General features: G+C 43.4%; 1 protein-coding gene across 1 annotated transcript; it reads right to left on the bottom strand.

The window, feature by feature from the left end:
* Positions 1-847: 847 nt before the first annotated feature.
* Positions 848-14,576, bottom strand: LOC138069776 (BOLA class I histocompatibility antigen, alpha chain BL3-7-like). The gene is made up of 6 exons (XM_068961116.1): positions 14,439-14,576; positions 11,194-11,490; positions 8,964-9,239; positions 7,873-8,148; positions 7,646-7,756; positions 848-3,640 (listed from the first exon to the last, which is right to left on the bottom strand). Exons 1-6 carry the CDS (start codon positions 14,497-14,499, stop codon positions 3,594-3,596), a joined length of 1,068 nt encoding a protein of 355 aa, XP_068817217.1. The 5' UTR covers positions 14,500-14,576; the 3' UTR covers positions 848-3,593.
* Between the last annotated feature and the right edge of the window lie 10,797 nt (positions 14,577-25,373).

Below are 25,373 nucleotides of genomic sequence, written 5' to 3'. Positions count from 1 at the left end.
TCCCATGATAGTGAGGCAGGCAGTTCCAGGACAGCCTGAGGGGTTCTGTACCACGAAGGTATCCAGGCATCCAGGGTTCCTATGACCTACCTTCCTTCTCTGCTTTTCCTGAGGTGGTGCCCTTATTGGGATGACCCAAGGCACCTGAAGATAGTCGTGGCCAAGTGGTTAAGGCGATGGACTGAACCATCCATCGGGGTTTCCCTGCACAGGTTCGAATTCTGCCCACTACAGTTTTATCCACACAAGGGAGGTACCAAAGACCCTCATTTTCATGCCACAGTCAACTGAAACCGTTCAGCAGTCAATCAAGTCACTCTTGGGCCAAACAACCTGCCCTCCAGTTCCATTTGGTCTTGGTCATCTGGTGGCTCAGACAGTAAGAATCCGTCTGCAATGCGGTAGACCTAGGTTTGATCACTGGGTTGGAAAGATCCCCTGGAAGAGGGCATGGCAACCCACTCCAATATTCTCGCCTGGAGAATCCCCATGGACAGGGGAACCAAGCAGACTACAGTCCATGGGGTCATAAAGAGTCAAACATGACTGAGAAACTATGCACAAGATACCTAAGAGCATGTTCAGGGTCCATAAGCAACCAGGGAGAGCAGGAGAGGAGCAGAACGGAGCATTTAGAGGCAAAACGGGAAACTTAGTATCTGGGTCATCATATTGATCATAATCTAGTCACACAGGCATGGTTAAATTCAAGGAAGGCTGGAGAATGGATAGTTTTTAATCTGGGTGACTTTGTTCCCCAATAAAACTATTATTATGGAATAAGGATGAATTTTGTTACACTTGGTAATTTTTTAAAAATCAAGAATAATTTTTATTATCTTAAACTACATGAGATTTGTCTGTTAAAAAAATGGAATATTTTCAGAATATATTTTAAATTGAAAAACAAAGGCACAGATAGAACATATAGTAAAATGACCCCTGATTAAAAAGGGAAATCTCTGTCTATAACATATAGAAACCGGCAACAGTGTTGGGTCCAGGAAGAAAATTTGGAAAAACTGTAGATGGATAGGGGAGAAACATTTACTTTTCACTCTATACACTTTTTATTATTTGAGATTTTTCAGCCTTGTGCTTGTGATAGCTTATGGTGAACGATGTCGGATTTGTGATCTCCGAAGATTCAACTTCGGGAGCAGGGACCAAGCTTGACCACTCGGGGCTCTTGTGTGGCAGAAGTTTTGTTACAGTGAAAAGGGGCAGAGAAAGCTTCTGACACAGACATCAGAAGGCTGGCAGAGTGCCCCCCCCCACTAGTGTTAGCAAGGGAATTATATACTTTTTAAATTAGTTATTACAATAAATCAAAAGAATGTCTCAAGCTTGTAAAAATTTTACCAGACCCACTCCAACAATTTACATTTTAGGATAACAGGATTAGAACTTAATAATAGAAAGATCCTACCAGACCCCCTCCCATAATGTACATTCTAAGATATCAGGATTAGTCAGAAGGTTTTCAGGAAGGAGAAACTGTCCTCAAGCAGGATACACTGTTGTTACATAATCCCTAGTACAGCGTTTAATGGAGAAGGCATGGGGTTGCTAAGAGTCGGACATGACTGAGAGACTTCACTTTCACCTTTCACTTTCATCCATTGGAGAAGGAAATGGCAACCCACTCCACTGTTCTTGCCTGGAGAATCCCGGGGATGGGGGAGCCTGGTTGGCTGCTGTCTATGGGGTCGCACAGAGTCAGACACGACTGATGCGACTTAGCACAGCGTTTAAACTGAGTTGTTTATTGTGTAATCATTAGTTCAGGGCTTAAAGAAAAAGCCGTTTTATGTGACTAAGACTAAGGAATGTAGAGAAAAAAAAGTTCGCCATTTCCCCCTGGAGAACCCCAGAGCTCTCCTGGGTTGCTGCACGAAGCCTTTCTCTAGCTGCAGAGTGAGGGCTACTCTCTAGTCGCGGTGCTTGGGCTCCTCATTGCAGTGGCTCCTCTTGCTGTGGAGCACAGGCTCCAGGCTGCGTGGGCTCAGTAGTTGCAGCACGCCGGCTTACTTGCTCCGTGGCATCTGGGATCTTCTCGGACCGCAGATCGAACAGGCGGCCCCCATGTTGCAAGGCAGATTCTTAACTGCTGGACCACCAGGGAAGCCTGTATGTCTTCTTTGGAGAAATGTCTTCTGCCTATTTTTTGGTTGGGAATTTGTTTTAAGATATTGAGTTGTATGAGTTGTTTGTATATTTTGTATATTAACTTCTTCTCAATCACATCCTTTACAAATATTTTCTCCCACTCTGCAGGCTACATTTTTCATTTCATTGATGGTTTCCTTTGCTATCCAAAAGCTTCTAAGTTTGATTAGGTCCCACAAAATCACTGCAGATGGTGATTGCAGCCATGAAATTAAAAGATACTTACTCCCTGGAAGGAAAGTTATAATCAACCTAGACAGCACATTAAAAAGCAGAGACATTACTTTGCCAACAAAGGTCCGTCTAGTCAAGGCTATGGTTTTTCCAGTGGTCATGTATGGATGTGAGAAAGCTGAGTGCCAAAGAATTGATGCTTTTCAACTGTGGTGTTGGAGAAGACTCTTGAGAGTCCTTTGGACTCCAGTGAGATCCAACAAGTCCATCCTAAAGGAGATCAGTCCTAGGTGTTCATTGGAAGGACTGATGTTGAAGCTGAAACTCCAATATTTTGGCCACCTGATTCAAAGAGCTAACTCATTTGAAAAGACTCTGATGCTGCAAAAGATTGAGGGCAGGAGGAGAAGGGGATGACAGAGGATGAGATGGTTGGATGGCATCACCTACTCAATGGACATGAGTTTGGGTAAACTCCGGGAGGTGGCGATGGACAGGGAAGCTCGGTGTGCTGTGGTTCGTGGGGTTGCAGAGTCAGACACAACTGAACAACTGAACAGACTAATCTGAGAAAATACTGCTATGATTTATGTCCAAGTATGTTTTGCTTATAGTCTCTTCTAAGAGATGTATGGTGTCAAGTATTGCATTTAGTTCTTTAAACCATTTTAAATTTATTTCTGCATATGTTGTGAGGGAATGCTCTAATTTCACTGATTTACATGTAGCTGTCCAGCTTTCCCATGCGCTGGGAAGTTTTTGATTATTGATTCAGTCTTCTTACCCGTTTTTGATCTGCTCGGCTGTTCTGTTTCTTCATGATTTTCTCTCGGTGGGTTGTGTATACCCACTTCTTCTAGTTCCTCCAGTTTGTCTGCTGTATAATCATTCATAGTCGTCTTTCATACTCCTTTGTATTTCTGTGATATCAGCTGCAACATGAAAGACAGACACTACATCCTTCCATGAGAGACGAAAACTCAATTCCCCAAATATACAGCTGGGAAAGATGAGGCACTTTTAGCCACATGACATGTGCTGATTTGTGACTCTGGACATAATGACACATATTTGCTGGGTGTGTGCACACGCCATTTGGCAAAGGTGGTGAGTGGCAGGAGTGACGTTCAGTTGCCAAGAGCAATAGTGATAGCAGTTCTAGCCACACAGCTGAGCGTCCAGCATCAGGGGTGTCATTGTAACAAAGGCAACTGTGTCCAGCAGCAGAGCAGTGGTTCCTGTATGTACGTTTAGAAAAGCATCAAGAATTTTGTTCCCGAATGTGCTGACTCAGTCCCTGAAATAAAAAGAGCCAAGTATGTAAGCATATGTACACACACACACACACACACACACACACATATATGTTTAAATTAGAAAAACTTGGATTCCACTGATTGCACCAAGATGTGAATGAGAAGTCAATGCAGGGAATAGTTTCGGAGAGTAAGGATTCAGAGACGTTCTTTATGCTGAGCTGATAACCACTTTCTCAGTTTTCCACCTGGCTACATATCCCAGGGTAGGGCAAACAACATAAATGTCCCAGCAGATGTCTTGCTTTTTTCTTCCCAGGAAAAAAACAACATTTAATTGTGGATTTAAGACCCTTCCCCAACCTGAGCGCTCTGATCACTGACCCTTGTCAGTCGTCCTCAACCTGGTTAAGACCTAAGACTGCTTATAGGTACTACTGCAAAACACTTGGGCCTCTCCCTAGACCCACCATTTCAGAAAGCTGAGAACAGAGCCCAGGACTTGCTTATCAACAAGCCCTACAGGTGAGGCTGCTGATCAGCCATGTGGGAATCCTGCTCTATGTTTTTGCTACTATATGTGTGCTCTGACGATGAGCAGCATCAGCACCAACCTTGCTGTAAGTTCAGATTCTTACATTCAACTTTGAACCACTGGAACTTAATGCGATGTCCGGGGAATTCTCATGCACAGGTAAGTTGGGAACTACCTGGTCTCCGTGCTGTCTAGACGTGTGTCAGAATCATGCAGTCTGCTCAGGTGCGTGATCCAATCAGACTATATAGGGCTGTGAGGTCCAGGGTTCAGTCCTTGTTCCTTCCTCCTCTAATCCCTCTCAGCAGGTTATAAATAGCATTTATATGGTGTCACTTCCAAAATCTATTTCTCCACCCAAGACATCTCTCCTAAACTCCAAACATGTGCCCCAACTGATAACCTAACTTGAATTTCTAATAGGCATCCAAATCCAGCATTTCCTCAACTGAATACCCGTTTTTTGTTGTTTAGTTGCTAAGTCGTGTCCAACTCTTTTGGGACCCCCATGGACTGTAACCCACCAGGCTTCTCTATCCATGGGATTTCCCAGGCAAGAATACTGGAGTGGGTTGCCATTTCCTTCTCCAGGGAATCTTCCAGACCCAGGGATCGAACCTACGACTCTTGGGTCTCCTGCATTGGCAGGCGGATTCTTTGCCACTGAGCCACTTGCACAGTGTGAAAGTCTGGGTGTCCTCTTTCTCACAACTCAGACTTAATCCACTAGGAAATGCTGTAAAGTCCCTCTTTAGATATATCAGTTCTAGTCACTCTGTAATACTTTTCCCTGCCCACACGTGAGACAAGCACCAACATTTCCAACCTGGACACTGCACTGTTTCTACAGTCTCCACTGCTGCCTCGTTCACCCTGCACTTCTCAGCTCTGTCCTCAGCACAGCAGCCAGACTGATGGTTCTAAAAAGAAGTCACACCGGTCCCTCTTCTCCCAAAACTGTCTTGGAGCACTACATCTTTCTCAGAGAAGAGTCAATCCAATATTCTCAAAGCCACATGATCTGCACGCACATGAGACCTCATCTGAATTCTTCACTCCACCAGCCACACCTGACTCCTCTTCACTCTTCCTTGAACACAGAGCTCTCCTGCCCTCGTGCATTTTCACTGAAGCGCTTCTGCCTGGAGAGAACTCCCAGACCTCCTTGTGGGCATTCCCTCCTGTCCTTCACATCTTCCCTCAGAAGTCACCTTCTCAATGAGGCCCACTGACCACCCTAGTAGCACAGCCACCTTCCCTGGCCCCACACACTCATACTCTGGGTCACCTTCCTTAGAGCACTTACCAACCTCGAAGGGAAACACTCCCTTACTTACTAGGCTCATAATGTACACTCTGCCCCTTCTCACTAGAACAAGCTCCACAGGCCAATAACTTTGCCTGACTTTGCTTTTCTGAAATTTCTTGGATGCAAAAATAATGTGTGATGTATCTGACACGACACATAGATCAGGTGACTGACTGATAAGTGGACAGCACCTCTGTATTCTGTTGGGCTCTGTGCAACCTCATGGAATGTAGCCCACCAGGCTCCTCTGTCCATGGGATTTTCCAGGCAAGAATACTGGAGTGGGTTGCCATTTCCTTCTCCAAGGGATCTTCGTGACCCAGGGGTCAAACCCAGGTCTCCCACATTGTGGGCAGACTCTGCACCATCTGAGTCCCCAGGGAAGTCCCTGTTCTAAAGGCAGCGTCTTTAAAGGCCACGTGCTGTCCCGCGGCAGCTGCAGCACAAGTTTACTCTGACTGGTGTCAATGCTGCCTTGCTTTTCTCACAGGTGCTGCTCTCCCTCCCTCCCCCAGCTCCTTCCTCCCACAGCAACCCTCCTGCACACCACAGCACACAAATTCATGTCCCACTCGAGAAAGCAATGGTCCTTGACCTATGGGTCCTATTTCCCAAACCACTGCAAATCTAAATTAGACTCAGCTTCATAAATCCATGAGTCTGGATTTGAGCCAGCACCAGCACTTCTAGCACTAAAAGCACAGAAAACAGCCTTGGAAGGGGGTTAAGAGCTGGATGAGTCATTTCTGTAGAACACACACACTAACTATAGTGAGCAGGGGCCCCCTGGGCCTTGTGGGGACAATGACAGGCAAAAATTACTCCTGCTCCTGTAGAGATGGGGGACACCTGGAGGAAATTAAGACTAGAATTCATATGCAAGAACAAAAAGAAGAGTAATTCTCTATAGAAATACAGAAAAAAAAAAAAAAAACCACCTAAAAAACGAGGACTGAGGACCAGACCCAGTCCTGAGCACTGGTTGACCTGGCCACATAAGGTCCTCACTGCCCACAGTCCAGAAGACAAGACAAGGTTCAGGTGATGTCTCAGTCCTTGTGATCACAGGTCCTGGTGAGACAAGGTTCTACTGAAGAGACAAGGACACAGGAGTTGAGAAGATGAGAACAGCAGTGACCATATCAAAGCCCATGATGCTCTGACTGGGCCCAGGCCCCGTCCACACTCAGCTCCTCACAGCCTTCTCCTGCCCCACCTGCAACAGAGTCGGCACAGCAAACACACAGATTTTAAAAGCTTCTCAGCACTTCCATTCATTTCTTGCAAAATTTAAGAATCTTCCTAGCCTTTAATTAACCCAGCAACCCCACCTCATGACAAGAATCAGGAAAAACAAATTCAGGGCTCCCCTGGTGGTTCAGTGGTTAAGAATCGCCTGCCGATGCAGGAGACACAGGTTCAATCCCTGCCCCGGGAAGATGCCACGTGCCATGGAGCAATTAAGTGTGTGCCCACTGCTACTGCCCAGAAGCCACTGTAATAAGAAGCCTGTGCACCACAACTAGAGAAAGCTCGCGACAGCAACAGAGACTCGGGGCCAAAAATAAACAGGGAACAGAAAAAATGCATTCATATCCAGATTCCTATTTTCAACAAGAAGTTGCAACTCAGTGTAACATGGAGTTAAGACAAGGATGGAGATGGCCCAGCCCCACCTCGTTACAAAGGAGGAGGGTGGGGGCATGTCGGGAGCTGCATTAGGCATTACTGACAAAATGGAGGCACAGCCCCCAGCCCCCTCTCCTCATTCCGCAGGCGCGGACCCGGGATTAAGGCGTTAGGCCTTGTAATTCTGACTTGTTTTTTCCTCTTCTCGGCTGAGGTGACTGAAAAGGAATATTAAGGTGCTTATTGTTCTTGAGAGGAGCATGAGAAGGCACAAAGCCCTCTGCAGCATGAAGAAAGTAGGTGTGCAGGCCTGAACCAACCACCTGCCCAGAGGCCTGTCCTCACAGTGACCTTCCCTGACCTTCAATGTCCCCATCACCAGATTCATCACGTTGATACTGGTCTCCATTTTCACATGTGCCTTACAAAGAATAAGTGCAAGCAAAAAGCCCCAGACTTACCAAGCACATGTGTGTGGAGGTTACTTTCCAGTAACGAGACAGGCAAACTTCTACCTGGGCTTGAAACCCCCAGTGAGACAAGAAAAGTCAGATCCCTCCCTCCCTTCCCTACCTGAGGGCTTCTTCATCCAGATCACAGCTTCAGTCACCACAGCTCCAGTGACCACGAGGAGAACCAGGACAACAATGATGCCTATGATGGGGACGGAGGTCTTTGGAGGTTCTGCGGAAGAAAGGAAAGGGGCCCTGACCTCAGGCATGAATCCTAACCTTGCTGAAGTTCTCCGGAAGGCTCCTGATTACCCGATAATAAGGTTGACCATCCATCCCCCTCCTTACCCCATCTCAGGGTGAGGGGCTCCTGAAGCCCCTCGTGCTGCACACGGCACGTGTATCTCTGCTCCTCCCCAGAAGGCACCACCAGGGCCGCCCACTTCTGGAAGGTTCCGTCTCCTGAAGGCCTGGTCTCCACAAGCTCCATGTCCTGGGTCTGGTCCTCCCCATTGCGCTGCCAGGTCAGTGAGATCTCCTCAGGGTAGAAGCCCAGGGCCCAGCACCTCAGGGTGACCTCATGGTCAGAGATGCGGTGATGAGTCATGTGTGTTTTGGGAGGCTCTGTGGTACACAAAGCAGGGAGGGCTCAGGCAAGGGTTTGTTGAGTAGCATCAGCTCCAAAGATCAAGCCACCACAACTCCTGATGGCTCATCTGCCAACCAGTGGGAGAAAGGGAACTTCCTCTATCTGAGGGCAGAGGGACCCACAGTAAGCTGAGCCAGCCTCAAGACAAGGGTGTGGGAACTCAGTCTAATGTTCTCCTCCAGAATAAGAGCCCCTTCAAAGGCTCTCGACTCTTTTATCAAATCTTTGGTCAATGTTTTCTAGACACAGGTGTGTATCTAGTGGGAAAGTGCCAAAAGGATGAAAAATCTCCAAGACTCTATAAGGCAGGGCTGTGTCCTCCTGAGAGTAGTTTCCCCAGCACTAGTAAGAATGAGTGGCTCAGGGAACCTCCCTGGTGGTCCAGTGGTTAAGACTCCATGCTTCCACTGCAGGGGGTTTAGGTTCAATTCCTGGTCAGGGAAGTAAGATTCCACATGCCGTGAGGTGTGGTCAAAAATAAACCAAAAACAAAAAACCAACACTGTGAATCAACTATACTTCAGCAAAATAAATTTTAAAAAAATAAAGAATGGGTGGATCAGATGGCACTGCCCTGGAGACTCAAGATAGAAAGTCCCCTCACTCCCCATCTATGGCTTATAGGGAAGTTGTCATCAGCACATTGGCCCCAGCCATCCCACGTTAAATATCAACACCCCCGTGCTGAGTCAGTTCTGGAGGAGACACCCTCACCCACACTCTGCAGAGAAAATGGCCCAAGCTGGGGATGGGGGAAGGACTGAAAGGGTGGGCTGTGGGAAGTCATTACCGGTGCGGTTCAAGCTCTCCCCTCCAAACGTCAAGTATCTCCACAACCACAGGATGCACTCCTTCTCCAAGTAGTTCTTGTCTCTCTCTATGAAGTTCCCAGCGGCCTCCCATTTTTGTTTGGTGTATTGAGCAATGAATGTGGCTGCTGTGTATTGCAGAGGGTCCATATGCAAGCTCAGGTAGTCCTCACCATCATAGCCATACCGCCAGTGCCACGTGGTCCTGCCATCCTCCAGGAGCTCACAGCCGTAGGTGAACTGGAGGGTGTGGGGACCTGCCCAGCCCCAGGACAGTGGTGCCAGTCAGTGTCAGTTAGCCACAGTCTGCCCCCAAGGCCTCCCACCCGTGGTTCCAGCCCCCCCATACCTTCCCATCTCTTATCTTCTCCTTAGAGGACATTCAAATTCCATAGACAAACTAGTTTTGCCCTAATAACGATCTCTTTTCATTATAGTCAGTTCTGCTCTGAGGAATGGTCTATGGTTGGTTCCAGGAGGTATTGAAAAGGCCATGGATTGGGAGTTACAGATTTGAACTCTGCCATGAACTGCGTGATCTGGGCAAGTTATTCATTCTATATTTATCTTGCATAAATGGAGGGTTAGATTATGACCTAACAGGTCTCTTCTAGGCTAACAGCCTCAGAGTCTAAGCTCAAGTTCCTGAAAACAGGACCACACTACACAGCATTAACACAGGAGGTCACAATGTACTGAGTAGTTTTCCTTGAGCGCTATGGACCAAATTTTATCCCTCCAATATTCACTATATTGAACCCCTAACCCTTGATGTAACTGTATTCGGAGATTCTAGGAAAGTAATTAAGTTTAAATGAAGTCATGAGAGTAGCGCCCTAATCCAACAGGGACAAGAGGGGTTAAGGAGCTCTCTCCCTCACTCCATGGGCACACACCAAGGAAAGCGAGAATGTGGCTGACTGCAAGCCAGGAAGTGAGCCCTCACCACAGAGAACCCTGCTGAATCTTGACCTTGGACCTTCCAGTCTCTAGAACAGTCAGAAGATACATTTCTGGTGCTTAAATCATGCAGTCTGTGGTATTTTGTCATGGTAGGCCAAGCGGACTAATATGCATACTGTTGTTAAATCACTAAGTCAGGTCACTTGCTGTTTAGTCACTAAGCCCGTTTGCAACCCAACTTAGCAACTAAAGGACAACACGAGACAGTAGAGAAAGCAAATAGCATCAACAAGCCCAAACTGCTGAAAAATTTCCCAAATGAATTTCTAAGTCATATGTGAACAAATCTGAGATCACTGCAGCCTGGATTCACCACACGCGCTTCTAGGTGTCTACAGATTTCCAGCTCAAGTTCCTAATCTAACGCTTGCATACTCTAACTTTATTGTGTACCATCACTCTCTTCTTATACTGTGAGCCTCTGAAAGGCAGGGTCTACATCAGTGCCTGTAAAGTAACCATCAGATAAACCTTTGTTGAATTCATGTTCCTAGAAGGATCAACTGGTAAAAGCTGAGCAGCCTCAGTATTCAGCTTGAATTATACTTCTCACTGGCTTATGCCTTGATTGGGCTTCAAGGCCCTTTTCAAACTTGTTTCAACAGACCTAAACTCTCAAGAGCCATTAACTAGAAATGATTAAATTTCAATACACCCCTTGAGCTCACTAAGACAAATCCTACCCCACGCCTTGCTCCACTCTAATTTCCTACTGCTTGGAACATCTTTTATGTTCTTCATAGACCTAAGTAATACACATCCACCAGGTTCTATATAAACCTCCGTCTCATTCATGAAGCTCTGACCACTGCGGTATCTCATCTATGAATCTCAGTAAACTATGGCATTCAAGGAGGTTCCTGTCTTTGACATCTCTGGGTATGCAGTGAAGGGTCAATAAACTTTTCACAGAAGTGTGAGTACCTTCCCATATGAATTATACGCTCTTTGAAGACAAACATCAGTTTATACATTTCTGGATCCCCATTTCTAGCACTCAAAAGATGTTCAGCATATATCCACAACCCAATAAACTGCTTAATTGATCTATTAATTATTAATTCTTGTCACACAGACCCTACACCATTGTGACCAGACCAGCTCAGCTTTCATTCTCAAGTGATAACTTGTACACATTCTTCTGCCCCAGCCTGACGCTATGGGAACACTTGTCGAGAGCCTTTCACCCCTGGGGATTGGTATGAAGTGACAAGCGCCACTTCCCTCTGCTTTCTCCGAGGCACCTACTTGTTTGCTTTTGTGCCAGTGCTCTGTTCAGACCATCCTCCTTGGTTTGGTTGTAATATTGCTGCACATTCCTCAGATTTAAGTGGAAAATCTTCATCCGACTTGTGAAGATCTTGGTCTCATCATCAAAGTAACTTGGCTCCTCCCTCAACCAATGAACACAAGACTTTGCCTTCATCTCTTCACTGTCATAGCGAATGAAGGGCTGGTTGTCCACGAAGCCAGAAGCCATAAACGAAGGGACTCCTGGACCCGGTTCAGACACAACTGAGTAGAAATACCGCAGAGAGTGTGATCCTGAGGTGAGAACAAGCGACAGTGGGTCAGAGCGAGCTCCAGAATTTACTGTGTGAAGATCTAGGGAATGAGCGTGTGTATAATAGGAGACATGGCGCACAAGATAAAACAATGAAAAGACAATTACAACCCTCTGCATAAGTGAATTGAAATTCCACACAGAGTATGCACTGGGAGAATCTGGATAAATAAATGTACACACATATGTATACACATATAAATATGTATGTATGCACTATACAGATATTTATATGTATGTAACAACAGTATATTTACATATATACAGGGTAAGATTGATTTACTCTAAGGAATTAGCTCATGTAATTTTACAGGGCTGGCAAGCCCAAATCTGCAGGGCAGAGCTGCATGTTGGATACCTAAGGAAGACATTGCGGCTTATGTCCAAAGGCAGTCTGAAAGTAGAATTCACTCTTCCTCAGGAGTGGATTAAGGCCTTCAACTGATCAGATAAGGCCTACCCACATTACCAGCTAGGGCAGTAGTCCTGAAGCTTTTTGGAACCAGTTTCATGGAAGACAATTTTTCCGTGGCCCCAGAGTGGGGGAGATGAGAGCAAAGTGCAAATTTTTAACAGTTGAAGTACAGTTGCTTTACAACATTGTGTTGGTTTCAGGTGTACAGCATAGTGATTCAGTATTCTGAAAGATTATATTCCATAACAGATTAAAGGTAGTACGTGTAATTTCCTGTGCTATACAACAAATCCTTGTTGCTTATCTACTTTCCTTAGTATCTACTAATCCCATATCCCTAATTTGTCCCTCCTCTGTTCTCTCCTCTTTGTAATCTCAAATTTGATTTCTATGTCTGTGAGTCTGTTTCTGTTTTATAGGTACATTCATTTGTATTATTTTTCAATTCCATGTATAAGTAATCTCAAATAGTATTTTTGTCTGACATTTCACTAAATATATTTTCTAGGTCTAGTCACACTGCTATAAATGGCAGCTAAAATACATACATTTTAGTTTATACATTAATTTATGAAGTTATATGGAACATAATTCCATGCTTATCTGCCAGTTGAATTCATTCTTCTGTAAATTATTTATTCATAGCATTTCTGTTTTTAACAGCATTGTTCTTTTTTCAGAAGAACCTCTGCACTTTTACCCCTTGACATGGGCTCCTGCTCTGATGAATAAAGTCCCTCTCACTGTGAACTGACCCCACTCAGATCTAGACTCCATTGAGAAACACCTACTGAGTTCAGAGGTCATTCCTCAGGACCCAGTGAACATGCAAGTCCTTGTCTGCTCTCTGCTGATCCCTACTGTGACCCTGCACCTAACAGGGGCTATGCAGGGAGCAAGGTTAGATGTTCGGAGACACTGAACTCCAGGGAGTGACTGTGGAGAGGGAAAACAACAAAAACAAGAGCAAAAGGGAGACACTGAGCACAAACTCCCCTTTATTATACGGCTCAGCCAAGCAGCCATAGCTGGGTGACATTCCATTTAGGCAGATAGGAAATGTATAAATATGGAAATGTTTACACTGTACTCCTATTAAAGCACTCACCACACCACTTACCCCTGCACAGAAACTGATTCCTAAAAATTATCATTGTGTTGGAGCATTTCCTCTGTGGTTTGCTGTTATTTCTTTAATTCTTTTAATGACTGTATGAAGTAGCTGCTTAAATTCCATGTTAGAGGTGAGAAAACTGAAGCTTAGTAGCAAAGCTTTATTTAGAACCCATTTCTCCTTCTCTCTTGCTCATAAATAGGTAAGACTTAAAAAAATTCACCCTGCCAGATATGTTTCAGATATGTCAATTCACATAAATTCTGATATGTCAAGAATTTGTTTCATTTTCCATGAGTCGTTACTTGTTGGTCTGGAAACATTTTACCCAGTAATTAAGTCATGAGTCTGGCTTTCCTTCTGGCTTTCTCCATACACTTCTAGAGTTTGGAGTGCAACAATAGCTGCTGAGAAACTGTGCTAGGAGACCTGTGGCTGGGAACAATGGTTTTGCAAACAGTCTGCATGTAGGAAAATACAAAAATTGTAGCTTAGTGGGTGGTGAGAGTTTGCATCCTGTCCCTATGGGGTTTTCCTGATGAGCCATATTTAAACAAATACTTCAGTGAAGCCCTTTGAATAAAAGATGAATGTGTGTGCTACGTTTTTTCTTTCAGTTGTCATTAATCAAGCTTGTGCTCAATTTTTTTTAAGTTATTTAAAATATTTTGTCTCATCTTTTTGGATTTGTTTCTGTAAATTCGTATACTCTACATAATGTATTGGTATAATGGAATATGTACATACTTTGTAAATAAATAAACACTCTAAATTGTAAAGAAAGATGATCTAAAACCTTGGATACCATCCATCCCAAATTTTTGCTTCTGGCTGTGCCTTTGCCCTTCCGAATACTTTAAAAATGAAAGTGTTAGTCGCTCCCTCCTGAACGACCGCATAGACTGTTCAGTTCAGTCCCTCAGTCATGTCCGACTCCTTGCGACCCCGCATAGACCGTAGCCCGCCAAAATCCTAGGGGATTCTCCAGGCAAGAATACTGGAGTGGGAAACCAGGAACGTCTATTCTGAGCAAGAGTACAGAATTATGACTTCTGACCTGGTTCAGAGATCTGCCAACTTCTTTCCTGTTTACACTGCTGCTGCTGCTAAGTCGCTTCAGTCGTGTTCGACTCTGTGCGACCCCAAAGACGGCAGCCCACCAGGCTCCTCCATCCACGGGATCCTCCAGGAAACAATACTGGAGTAGGGTACCATTTCCTTCTCCTCTTGTTTACACTAGCTGCCCGCATTGACAGAGCCCGCACAAATTAGCCAGTGACGGCCTGCACCAAGGTTTTGGAAAGTCACCACGGAGCTTCCAGTGCTCTGAAAAATTCCACTCTCGGCCGGTTTCGGCTTCTCCTACTCTCCCAGCCCTCCACCCCTCGCTCCCAACTCACGGGTTTGTGTCTCTGGCAGGTAAGCTAGGAAGAAATTCAAGAGGACAGAGCCCCACAGCATCGCCGTAGCTGTTCCGATTGGCCCCAAGACTTCGGGGCACGGCTGTGGCACACAGCTCGGAGACCACCGTCTTCACTCCAGCTCCGGACTGCATGTGGGCGGCGCCTTACAGGAACCGAAACGGCTTGAAACTACTGCAGAGCACCAGCCACTCAGCGATAAGCTCGTCAGGAAACCACTGGGGAAGGACGACTGAAGCTGAATTTGGAGAAAATGAAAGCCCCAGCATGTGGCTTCCCGCATAGCCGATGCCACAGCAGGTCAGCCAGTGGCCCAGGACAGGTCTAGACGGCACCCACCCACTTGGACTTCAGATCCTAGGCGAGCCTCTCCGCTTCGGAGCCTTGGTTTCTTCCTCATCCAAATGCAAATAAGGTTAATCTGTATTTGGAAAACTATGGAGAAGCTGAGTGACTAGCAGCTTGGGAAAATGTAGCCATATATATGTTAAGTGGGGAAACGTGGTAAACAAGTTATTAAAGCTGAACTGGTAGCCATGTCAAAAAAACACGGAGCATTAAGGAATTCCCTGGCGGTCCAGTGGTTTGGACTAGGCGCTTTCCCTGCTGAGGACTGCGGGGCAAGAAAAAAACAATTACATGTTTAGGGAGAAAATAGACAATAAAGACACAAAAATAAGGTTCTCACTTGGGGTGATTAATGGTGTGAACTGCCACTCATTTAAAATGTCCTGTCAGCCAGACTGGCAGTCCTTTACCAGTACAAACATATATCAGATCATCATGTCCTCCACCGTTAATGAATATGTTATAGGTTAATTTCATCTGAAACACTGGAGGGAAAATAAAATGTCCAATTAAAATAAATCCAGCAGGATTACTGTGTAAGCCAGAAACTACTATGAGGAATTTGGGAGGGGCGGTTCCTTCCCCTGCTCTGGAGGAAATGAGTCCACCACTGAGTCAGAGTTGCCTCAGAGTAGGGGATGGCACCCCACTCCAGTACTCTTGCCTGGAAAATCTCATGGGCCAAGGAGCCTGGTGGGCTACAGTCCACGGGGTTGCAGAGAGCCGGACACGACTGAAGCGACTTAGCAGCAGCAAGCCCTTTTCCATGGCTTGGCAGTTTAAGGGGAGAAGGTTCAAACCCCCACAGTGGGGTTGAGGCAGGATGGTAGAGCCTGGGACAAGGACGTGGAGCAGAGAGAAAGATGAAAAAACAAAGGACATCGCCTTTCCATCTCCTCTTGGCTTTTTGTTATCTGGAGAGAATTTTTAAAATAAGCCAACCCTGGTTCCTCTTTATCTCTTTCCTCTTACATGTTGCTGTAACATAAACAGGAAGATGAAACCAAGCAGCACCAATACTTTGCTCAGAAATCTCCTTAGCTATATAACGTTTCATTTCTTACAAATTCTGCTTCCCACATAACTGCAGGAGATAATTTAGCTGAGCTTTCCACTACTATCAATATTTAAGAAAGATTTCCCCTTTTTCTATTTTCCAATAAGATGGTCCTCATTTTCTTCTGAACTCTCACTGGCAGAGTTCTCAAAGCCCTGGTTTCTACCAAGTCTGTTCACAGAAACATAGGCTTTCTCCAACATGCTTTTCTTTTGGCAGCGCAGGAAGGCTTGCAGGATCTTAGTTCCCCAACCAGGGATCAAACCCAGCAGTGAAAGCACAGCCAAAAAATAAAAATGCTAGAAGTCTGCCGTGCTTCAGTCCATGGGGTCGCAGAGCTGGACACAACTGAGTGAGTGAACAACACGATATTAGTTACAGGTTTTTCATACATACTTGTATCAGGTTAAGGGAGTTCCCTCTGTGACAGACAGACTCTAAGATGACCCCCAGCGATCTTCTTCTAATCTTTATGACCTTTCATTATCCCCCACCTCGAGACTGTCTCTGAGACCTTTGAATTGTTTCAAACCAAGAGAACGTAGCAGGGACTTCCCTCATGGCCCAGTGGCGAAGACTCAGAGCTCCCAATGCAGGGGGTCTGGGTTCGACTCCTGGTCAGAGAGCTGGATCCCACGTGCCACAACTAAGACCACAGGCAGCCAAATTAAAAAAAAATTTTTTTCTTTTAGAGAATATGGCAGGTGATAGGATGTCATGCCTATGATCACATGGCCAGAGTCTGTTTTGCTAGTAGACTTTCTTAAGACATTCTGCTGTGCTGTCTTTGAGGAAGTAGCCATGCTGAGAGTCCCATGTGATAAGGAACTAAAGGGCGGCCAATAGGAGCTGAGGCAGCCTCCAGTCAACCAGTCAAGTCCCTCAGTCTTATGATATAACCACAGGGAAGGGAATTCTACTGATGTCCTTAGTGAGTGTTCTTATCCTGCAGATAAGAACACAACTGACATCTTAATTGAAAAAAAAAAAAAAAAAGGCTTGCAGAGAATCTAGTTAAGGTATGCTTGAAGTCCTGACCCACAGAAATTGAGATAAAAATGTGTGTTGATTTGAGGTTTGTAATTGCTTATTATGTAGCATAGAAAACTACATATGTTTAATCCATTCACCTTTATTATGAGTGGATCTGTTTACCATTTTTCATTTTTTCAATGTTTCACATCTTTTTCTCTATTCCTTCTCTGTCTTTTATTAAGTATTTGCTATGACTCATATAAATTATTTTGTTCAGTCTCAGTGTAATTTTGAATTATAGTGATTTCTTTAGAAATTACAATCTCTACCTTAACATATCATGATAGACTTTGGATAAATACTACTTTAATTCCTGTAAGCACAGAAAACTTGCTCTGATGTAGCTTTATGTCTCCTCTTCTTTGTGTTATCATATATATGACATCTATGTGTATATTATAAAGCTGACAATATAGTGTCATACTGATTTATATAATTTTCTTTTAAAATTGAGGAAAGAAAAAAACATACTTGAGCCTTTCATTTTAAACTTTGTATTTAGCATTTCCAGTCCTCTTCCTTCTTGTGGATTCAAATGACCATTTTTGTCATTTCCTTACTCCAAGAGTTCCATTCCCTCCCCCATCCTTTGTCCAATTAGTCACATGAAAAGATATCTGTAGGTGTTATAAGCTCAATACAATAAATTCATTGTTTTATGTAATTTAAGTCAGATAAGATAAAAATACATTTATAATATTTTTCATAATTACCTTTCCTGGTGCTTTTTTTCATGTGGACTGGATAATCTGGTGCCATTTCTTTTCAGTCTAAAGAAGCTGACTTTAATATTTCTCGTTAAGACAGCTCTATTTTTTGAATTAATGTAATTGGAGGATAATTACAATATTGTGATGTTTTTTGCCATACATCAACATGAATTGGCCACAGGTATACATGTATCCCTCCCATCCTGAACCCCCCTCCCACCTCCCTCCCCACAGATCTGCTATTAATACCAATAAATTCTCTCAGGGTCTTTATCTGGGAATGTCTCTGTCTTCAGTTTCAAATCACAGTTTTGCTAGATATAAGATTCTTGGTTATCAGGTTATTTGGTGGTTTCTGTGTTTTTAGCTTTTCACTTTGAATATATCAATGCTTTTTGGCCTCTGTTTTTTCTGATGAGAAGTTAGCTGTTATTGGGCGTAGGAATGTATGTTTAATATGCAATGTTTTCCCTCATTGCTTTCAAATTTTTCTCTGTCTTTTGTTCGTAATCTCTTGACCTTAATGTGTCTTCGTGTGGATCTCCTTGTGCTTATCTTACGTGGAGTATGGCATGTCTCTTGGGTGTACAGATTAATATTTCTCATCAAATTTGGGAAGTTTTAAGCCTTTTTTTTTCTGCTTTTTCCCTTTCCTCCTTTTCTGAGACTATTATGCATATGTTGGTACACTGATGGTGTTCGACAGTATCTGAGATTCTGTTTGTACATTTTTTATCCTTATTTCTTCCAGTTCTTCATATTGCATAAACTCTATTCAACTGTCTTCAAATTCTTCCTTCTGCCAGCTCAATTCTGCTATTAAGTCCTTCTACTGAACAGGTTTTGGTTTTTGCTTTATATATATATATTTAAAGACTTCATTGTCTTAGAAAAGTTTTACATTTTCAACAAGATTGAGAGGAAGGTACGGAGATTTTCCACACTTACATCGTCTCTCCCAGTTATCAACACCACTCACCAGAATGGTACATTTTTTACCAAGGATGAACCCACATTGACACATCACAGCTACAGAGTCCCCAGTTTTCCTTAGTATTCACTCTCGATGCTGTACAAACCAGGCTTTGAACAAATGTGTAAGGACACATATGGCTTCCCTGTGGCACATCGGTAAAGAATCCACCTGCCAATGCAGCAAACACAGGAGACGGGTTGGATCACTGGGTCCGGAAGATCTCTTGGGGTAGGAAATGGCAACCCACTCCAGTATTCTTGCCTGGATAATTCCATGGACAGAGGAGCCTGGCAGGTTACATATAGTCCATGGGGTAGTAAAGAGTCAGACATGACTGAGCGACTGAGTACGCACGTACATAATGACATATGTTCATTATTATTACAGCATACCAAGTATTTTCATTGCCCTGAAAATCCTCTGTGTTCTGCCTGTTTATCTCCCTACCCACCCCACCAGCTGCCACTAGATTTTCTTGTCTCTGTAGTTTTGCCATTCCCATGTCATATAGTTGGAATCAGCCTTGCAACATTTAGACTCCCACCTAGTTCCCCCCAGTACGTGCAGAATATTTTAAACAAAATTATAAATATATCATCTGTAATATTTTTACTATATCACTAAAAATAACTTCATAAATTTGATCATTTTAAATCATTTCTAAAAACCATAATAATTAACATCATCAAACATCTAGGGCATGTTCATACTTTTCTAATCATATTATTATTTTTTCCTTAACAACTGAGGTGTTAAACCAAGATACAGAGACACACTTGTTGCTTTTGATTGCTTTGTCTCCTAACTTACTAATTTCATTTCTTTTGCATTTTTCCCTCTTGACATTTGGTTAGAAATCAGCCTTCACTCCTACCACAGCTTACCTACAGCTTCCTGTTTCCTCCCCTTTGAAGTCACAAAATTCTAAGTTAAGATACTAACATTTTCTTTGAAACTTTCTTCTCTTATTTTATTTGGTGCCTTTAACACCTCTTTCTTCATCGTTAGGTTTCAAAAGTCTAGGAGAACACATCCCTTCATAAGGGGGTTTATGACCCCCTGTCCTAAGTGAGTTAATATTATCTTTGTATTACAAGAAGCAGAACTGTCTGAAAATAACACCGAGCACTCGTGGGTAGCCTGAATAATGAGCTAATTAGAACCTGGGGTTCCTTCTTTTCCCAGTGAGTGGAGCTGCAAGAAGTTACCTTCTGGGACTTCCCTGGTGGTTCAGTGGCGAAGACTCCACATTCCCAATGCCGGGGGCCTGGGTTCAATCCCTGGTCAGGGAACTAAATCCCACATGCCGCAACTATTAACAAGATCCCACATGCTGCAGTGAAGAAGCAGTACAAATAAATAAATACAAAGAAATATTTATTTTAAAAAAGAAGTCACCTTCTAAGGGGATCAGTGGTGTTTTTAACACTTGGCAGAGGAGACTGTAATTTGCCATGGGCCCCCAGGTCTCCAGTTATTGGGCAGTTAACATTTCCAAACACCTGCAATGTATTATCTCCTGCTGCTGCTGCTAAGTCGATTCAGGCGTGTCCGACTCTGTGCGACCCTACAGACAGCAGCCCACCAGGCTCCTCTGTCCACAGGATTCTTTAGGCAAGAACACTGGAGTGGGTTGCCATTTCCTTCTCCTGTATTATCTCTCACTACGTAACAAATTACCCCAAAACAAGAGGATTGAAACAACTCAAAGCATCTCAGAGTTTCTGTGGGTCAGCAACCCAAGCACAGCATAAGCTGGGTCATCTACTTTAGGGTGTCTACAAGACTGCAATAAAGATTTTGGCAAGAGTGGGGCTCATCTGGACTCAACTAGGAAGGGATTTATTTTCAAACTTACATTTTTTAAGCAGGATTCAGTTCCTTGAGGGCTGTGTACTGAGGGCCTCAGACCCTCACTGGCTGTTGGACAGGGGAGACCTCTCAGTTCTTTACCACATAGGTCTCTCCAACATGGCAGTTTGCTTTATCAAAGACAGTAAAGGAGTTTCTTAGCAAGATGAAAGTCATAGACTTTTATAATCTACTCAAGGAAGTGATGTCTTTTTCCTTCACCATATTCTTTTGGTTAGAAGTCAGTCACTAGATCCAGCCCACACTCAAGGGGAGGGGATTTCACAAGTATGTGAATACCAGTGGAGGAGGATCATTAGAGGACACTGCAGGAGTCTGTTCACCACATCCTGTCAACAGCTGACACTAACCCAGAATGCTTGGTGCCTAAGCAGTTTGTGTCTCCTCACTGATAAGGTGGCTTCCACCTCCCCTCCAAAAAAGGGGATGTGGCTGCACTGAGTCTTGGTTACAGCATGTGAGATCTAGTTCCCTCACCAGGGATTGAACCTGGACCCTCTGCATCAGGAGCCTGGGGTCTTAGCCAATGGACCATCAGGGAAGTCCTGGTAAAGTGGCTCTTGCGCTGCTTGCCTTACGATGAGAGCAGCAATGTGGCAGGATTCCCCCACTATCCCCTGCTCCCACCCTGTCTGCCCAGAAGGGTGCCCACTTTGCTTGTTTATTCAAAGAGGAGGAGGAATGGGACTCGTGCCCTCTTTTTACTTGCTGACGCTGAATTTGAAACCTATTTCTTAACCTGTAGCATATGGTACTGTGGTTTTCTGTTGAGTCCTGGTGAACAGGTGGTGACCCTAAAGGGGCCCACTCTGCATGATAATCACATCTGATTTTCCTCTCTCAGCCTTTTTGCTTCCTGAGTCCTTTCACCCCTGAACACTGCTTTCTGGCTGTTTTCATGGCTTCTGTCTGTAGCTTGAAGGACATATTCTGCCCACCCTTTGCTCACCAGCCAATTCTGAAACCCTAGTCTAAGCACAAGATGTCTAGGAGCATGGTTCTGACATTCTTTATCAACTTTCTTCCACACCACCAGCACACGCACACGCGAGTGCACACACACACACATCCATTCTAGTGGGAACTGATAGCTACAGTCCTATGTATATACGCCCTCAATACACACACACATATCTAACAATATATACATCAAACAGTCTTCATGGTTCCCTACACTGTTAACGCACAAACTAAATCATGCATTCTTCCTTAGTTAGTATTTCCTTTTCTGCTAAGTGTAGGTAAAATCTCCAGCTTTATTTTTCTATTGTCCACACCACGCAGCATTCAGCATCTTAGTTCCCAGACCAAGGATCGAATCTGTGACCCTGCAGTGAAAGCACAGCCATTTGTTGGGGCGGCGGGGGGGGAGGGGGCGTTGTTTTCAATATGCTTTTTGTATTTTTATTTTTGGCCACACTGCGTGCCATGTGGGATCTTAGTTCCCCAATCAGGGATCAAACCTGTGCCCTCTACACTGGAAGGCAGAGTCTTAACCACTGGACTGCCAGGGAAGTCCCTGTTTTGTTTTCTGAAGTGTGAAATCTTAACCCCTGGACCACCAGGGAAGTCCACTTAAATTCAGTACAGTACCTGACACACAATAAACATGGAATAGATGTTTAACTCACTCAATACTCAGAACAACCTTAAGTAGTTACTGTTATTCGGTTTCAGGGTGAGGAAAATGAGACATGTGGCAACTGAGGAACTGAGTACACTTATTTGACTTACTGGATTAAATTAAACATACTAAAATTATTTTCACCTTTTTAGCTGAATAAATATGGCTACTAGAAAATTTTAAATTGCACACGTATGCATTCTACTTCTATTGAACTGTGCTCATCTAGATAACACAAATTACCTCCACACTGCCCACGTCTTACTTTACTCAAAAATTTTCACTTTTATTAATTTCAGTTTAAATTCTAAATGTATTAATAATTAGGGGTGGGTACCCTATGCAGCTTGTAGGATCCTAGTTCCCTGACCAGGGATCAAACCCAAATCCAGCACTGGTCTAACCACTGGACCACCAAGGGATTCCCTAAATGTAAATTTTTTATTTTTTAACAGCTTTCTTGAGATGTAATTTACATACCATATAATTCACCCATTTAAAGTGTATAATTCAACACATTTTAATAAATTTAGAGTTGTTTCAACCAGCACCACAATTTTTGAAGATTTCCATCAGCCCCCAAAGAAATCCCTTATCCATGGGATAAGGGACTTCCCCCCACCTAAAATCCCCCAACCCTCTGGCAACCACTATTTCCTATTTCCATGGATCTGCCTATTCTGGACATTTCATAGAAATGAAATCATTTGTCATCTTTTGTGTCTGGCTTCTTTTACTCAGTATATTTAAGACTCAACTAGGTTGTAACACTTATCAGTACTTGACTTTTTATTACAGAGTAATATTCTATTGTATGAATATATCATATTGTGATCATTGCTTAAATTTTATATTTTAAGGCAGGACAAGAAAAACTAAACACTAACTTTTCTGTTTGGATCTCCACCCTCCCCTCCCTAACCACATTCTATAAGTGTGAGAGAACCTCCTCTCTCATAACATGCTATTTTCTAAGTGTGAAATAACTTGCAAGAATGACAGTGAATCCCAGTCTTGCACTAAGCATTTAATAACATCTAGCTGCAAAGAGGAGAGTGAAAAAGCTGGCTTGAAACTCAACATTCAAAAAACGAAGATCATGGCATTTGGTCCTATCACTTCATGGCAAACAGATGGGGAAACAATGGAAACACTGACAGACACATTACTTTGATGACAAAGGTCTGTCTAGTCAAAGCTATGGTTTTTCCAGTAGTTATGTATGGATGTGCTAGTTGTACCATAAAAAATCTGAGTGCCAAAGAACTGATGTTTTTCAACTGTGATGTTGAAGACTCTTAAGGGTCCCTTGGACTACAAGGAGATCAAACCAGTCAATCCTAAAGGAAATCCGTCCTGAATATTCATTGGAAGGACTGATGTTGAAGCTGAAGCTCCAATGCTCTGGCCACCTGATGCAAAGAACTGACTCATCTGAAAAGACCCTGATGCTGGGAAAGATTAAAGGCCGGAGAAGGGGACAACAGAGGATGAGATGGTTGGATGGCACCACAGACTCAATGGACATGAGTTTGAGCAAGCTCCAGGAATTGGTGAGGGACAGGGAAGCCTAGCGTGCTGCAGTCCATGGGGTTGTAAAGAGTTGGACACAACCGAGTGACTGAACAATAAACAACAAAGCTGCAAATTATTACAGAACCACCAATACCCAGGCCACCTCATCTGACTTTAGAAATAAAGCGAAGAAACTTTCTCGTTTTTATTCAAACTCAGTCTATCTACTTTTGTTTATTCAGCTAAAAAGAATCAGAAAAAACAGAAAGACCATACCTTCCCCTCACTCCACAAGAGCCATGCATTAAAAGCAAGTATCCTAACTCTTGAGGCCTCTTATTACTGTAATTTCTAAATATGCCCCACCTGACTTCCAAACCTAACCAGCTCAATACTCAAAAGTCATGCTGTTGTTTAGTTGTGTCCAGCTCTTTTGCAACCCCATTGACTATAGCCCGCCAGGCTCCTCTGTCCACAAGAGTTCCCAGGCAAAAAGACTGGAGTGGGTTGCCATTTCCTTCTCCAGGGCATCTTCCCCAACCCAGGAATCGAACCCACATCTCCTGTACTGGCAGGTGGCTTCTTTACCATGGGCCACCAGGGAAGTGCTTAAAAGTCACAGTAGCATATTAACTAATGCTCACAGCCCTCTACAGTATTCTGTTCCATACTGGTATTCAGTTAGCACACACTAGTAAGCCATACTGATTGCTAAAGAAAACAAAACAGCCACTGATAAACAGTAAAAGAAGTGATATCAGTCCTAACATATACTCATTAGCAATGTCTCGGCTAACACAGGCTCTATCAGTAGAGGAATTCCTGTCATTGCAGGAGACACGTTCATGGTACCACCTGCCAGTTCAGTCACAAGCTCTGTGGCTAGGGTTGTACATTCTTCATTCTACATTTATAAAATTCATCACTTTGTTAAATCCTCATACTGCTAAAATTTCCAAACAATATATCTGTTTGGCTTCTCCTTTGTTACTGTTGTTACTGGACTGCTATTCCTGCAGTAATAACAGTTGTGCAGCGTTTTCGTATCTATAAATGCCAATAACTTAAAATTTGAGGAATAAACGGAATGAAGTGAGGAAGTCTGGATACACTTTGTATTTATTTTCATTATTTTTGTTTATTTGGCTGCACTGGATCTTAGTTTCAACCAGGCATCAAACTCAGGCCCCCTGCATTGGAAGCCCCCAGGGAAGTTCCTGGATACATTTTTAACACAGGTTTTAAATTTTATAAACATTCATCTCGTGGATCTGAGAGGGAACAAGGAAACAATGACATGCATCAGTCTGAAACACATGATACTGTACAAAAACTATGACAAGTAGCAATGTCTTTAATACTGTGTAAGATTCAAAGTAAATAGTAACTGGCTTTTCTAATACTTAAAAAAAGTGATTTTGACAAAACTCACCTGGGGCTTATAATTGTTAGCAATGTAAATACTGGTTCTAAAGCTGTGTGAAAGTTGAAAGTACTCAAAACATTGTCAGCGCTCAGGACTCAAAATAATTAGCAATGATCACAAAGAATTTAAAGAGCACTATGAATTAGGTTCACACAACAAAGTATCTGCTCTAAAACTCTTGAAATAAATTTTATCATAAAATCAACAAAACATTGAAAAGGTGCCAGAAGAGTCTCAGTCCAGCTTTTTAATTTTACTGGAGTATAGTTGATTTACAATATTTTATTAGTCTCAGACATAAAACAGCAAAGTGATTCAAAGTGAAAGTGTTAGTTGCTCAGTTGTATCCAA

The sequence above is a fragment of the Capricornis sumatraensis genome, chromosome 22, assembly GCF_032405125.1.
Source record: "Capricornis sumatraensis isolate serow.1 chromosome 22, serow.2, whole genome shotgun sequence".
NCBI classification, from domain to species: Eukaryota; Metazoa; Chordata; class Mammalia; order Artiodactyla; family Bovidae; genus Capricornis; species Capricornis sumatraensis.
The sequence above is the reverse complement of the archived record's forward strand: the minus strand, read 5'-3'. Positions and strand labels throughout refer to the sequence as shown.

Coding starts and splice junctions, on each gene's coding strand:
- LOC138069776 (XM_068961116.1), bottom strand. CDS start 14,499: ATGCTGTGGGGCTCTGTCCTCTTGAATTTCTTCCTAGCTTACCTGCCA. Junction 9,240..11,193: donor ACTGGCACAAAAGCAAACAA/GTAGGTGCCTCG, acceptor GGGGCTGGGCAG/GTCCCCACACCCTCCAGTTC. Junction 7,757..7,872: donor GCCCCTCACCCTGAGATGGG/GTAAGGAGGGGG, acceptor TTTCTTCCGCAG/AACCTCCAAAGACCTCCGTC.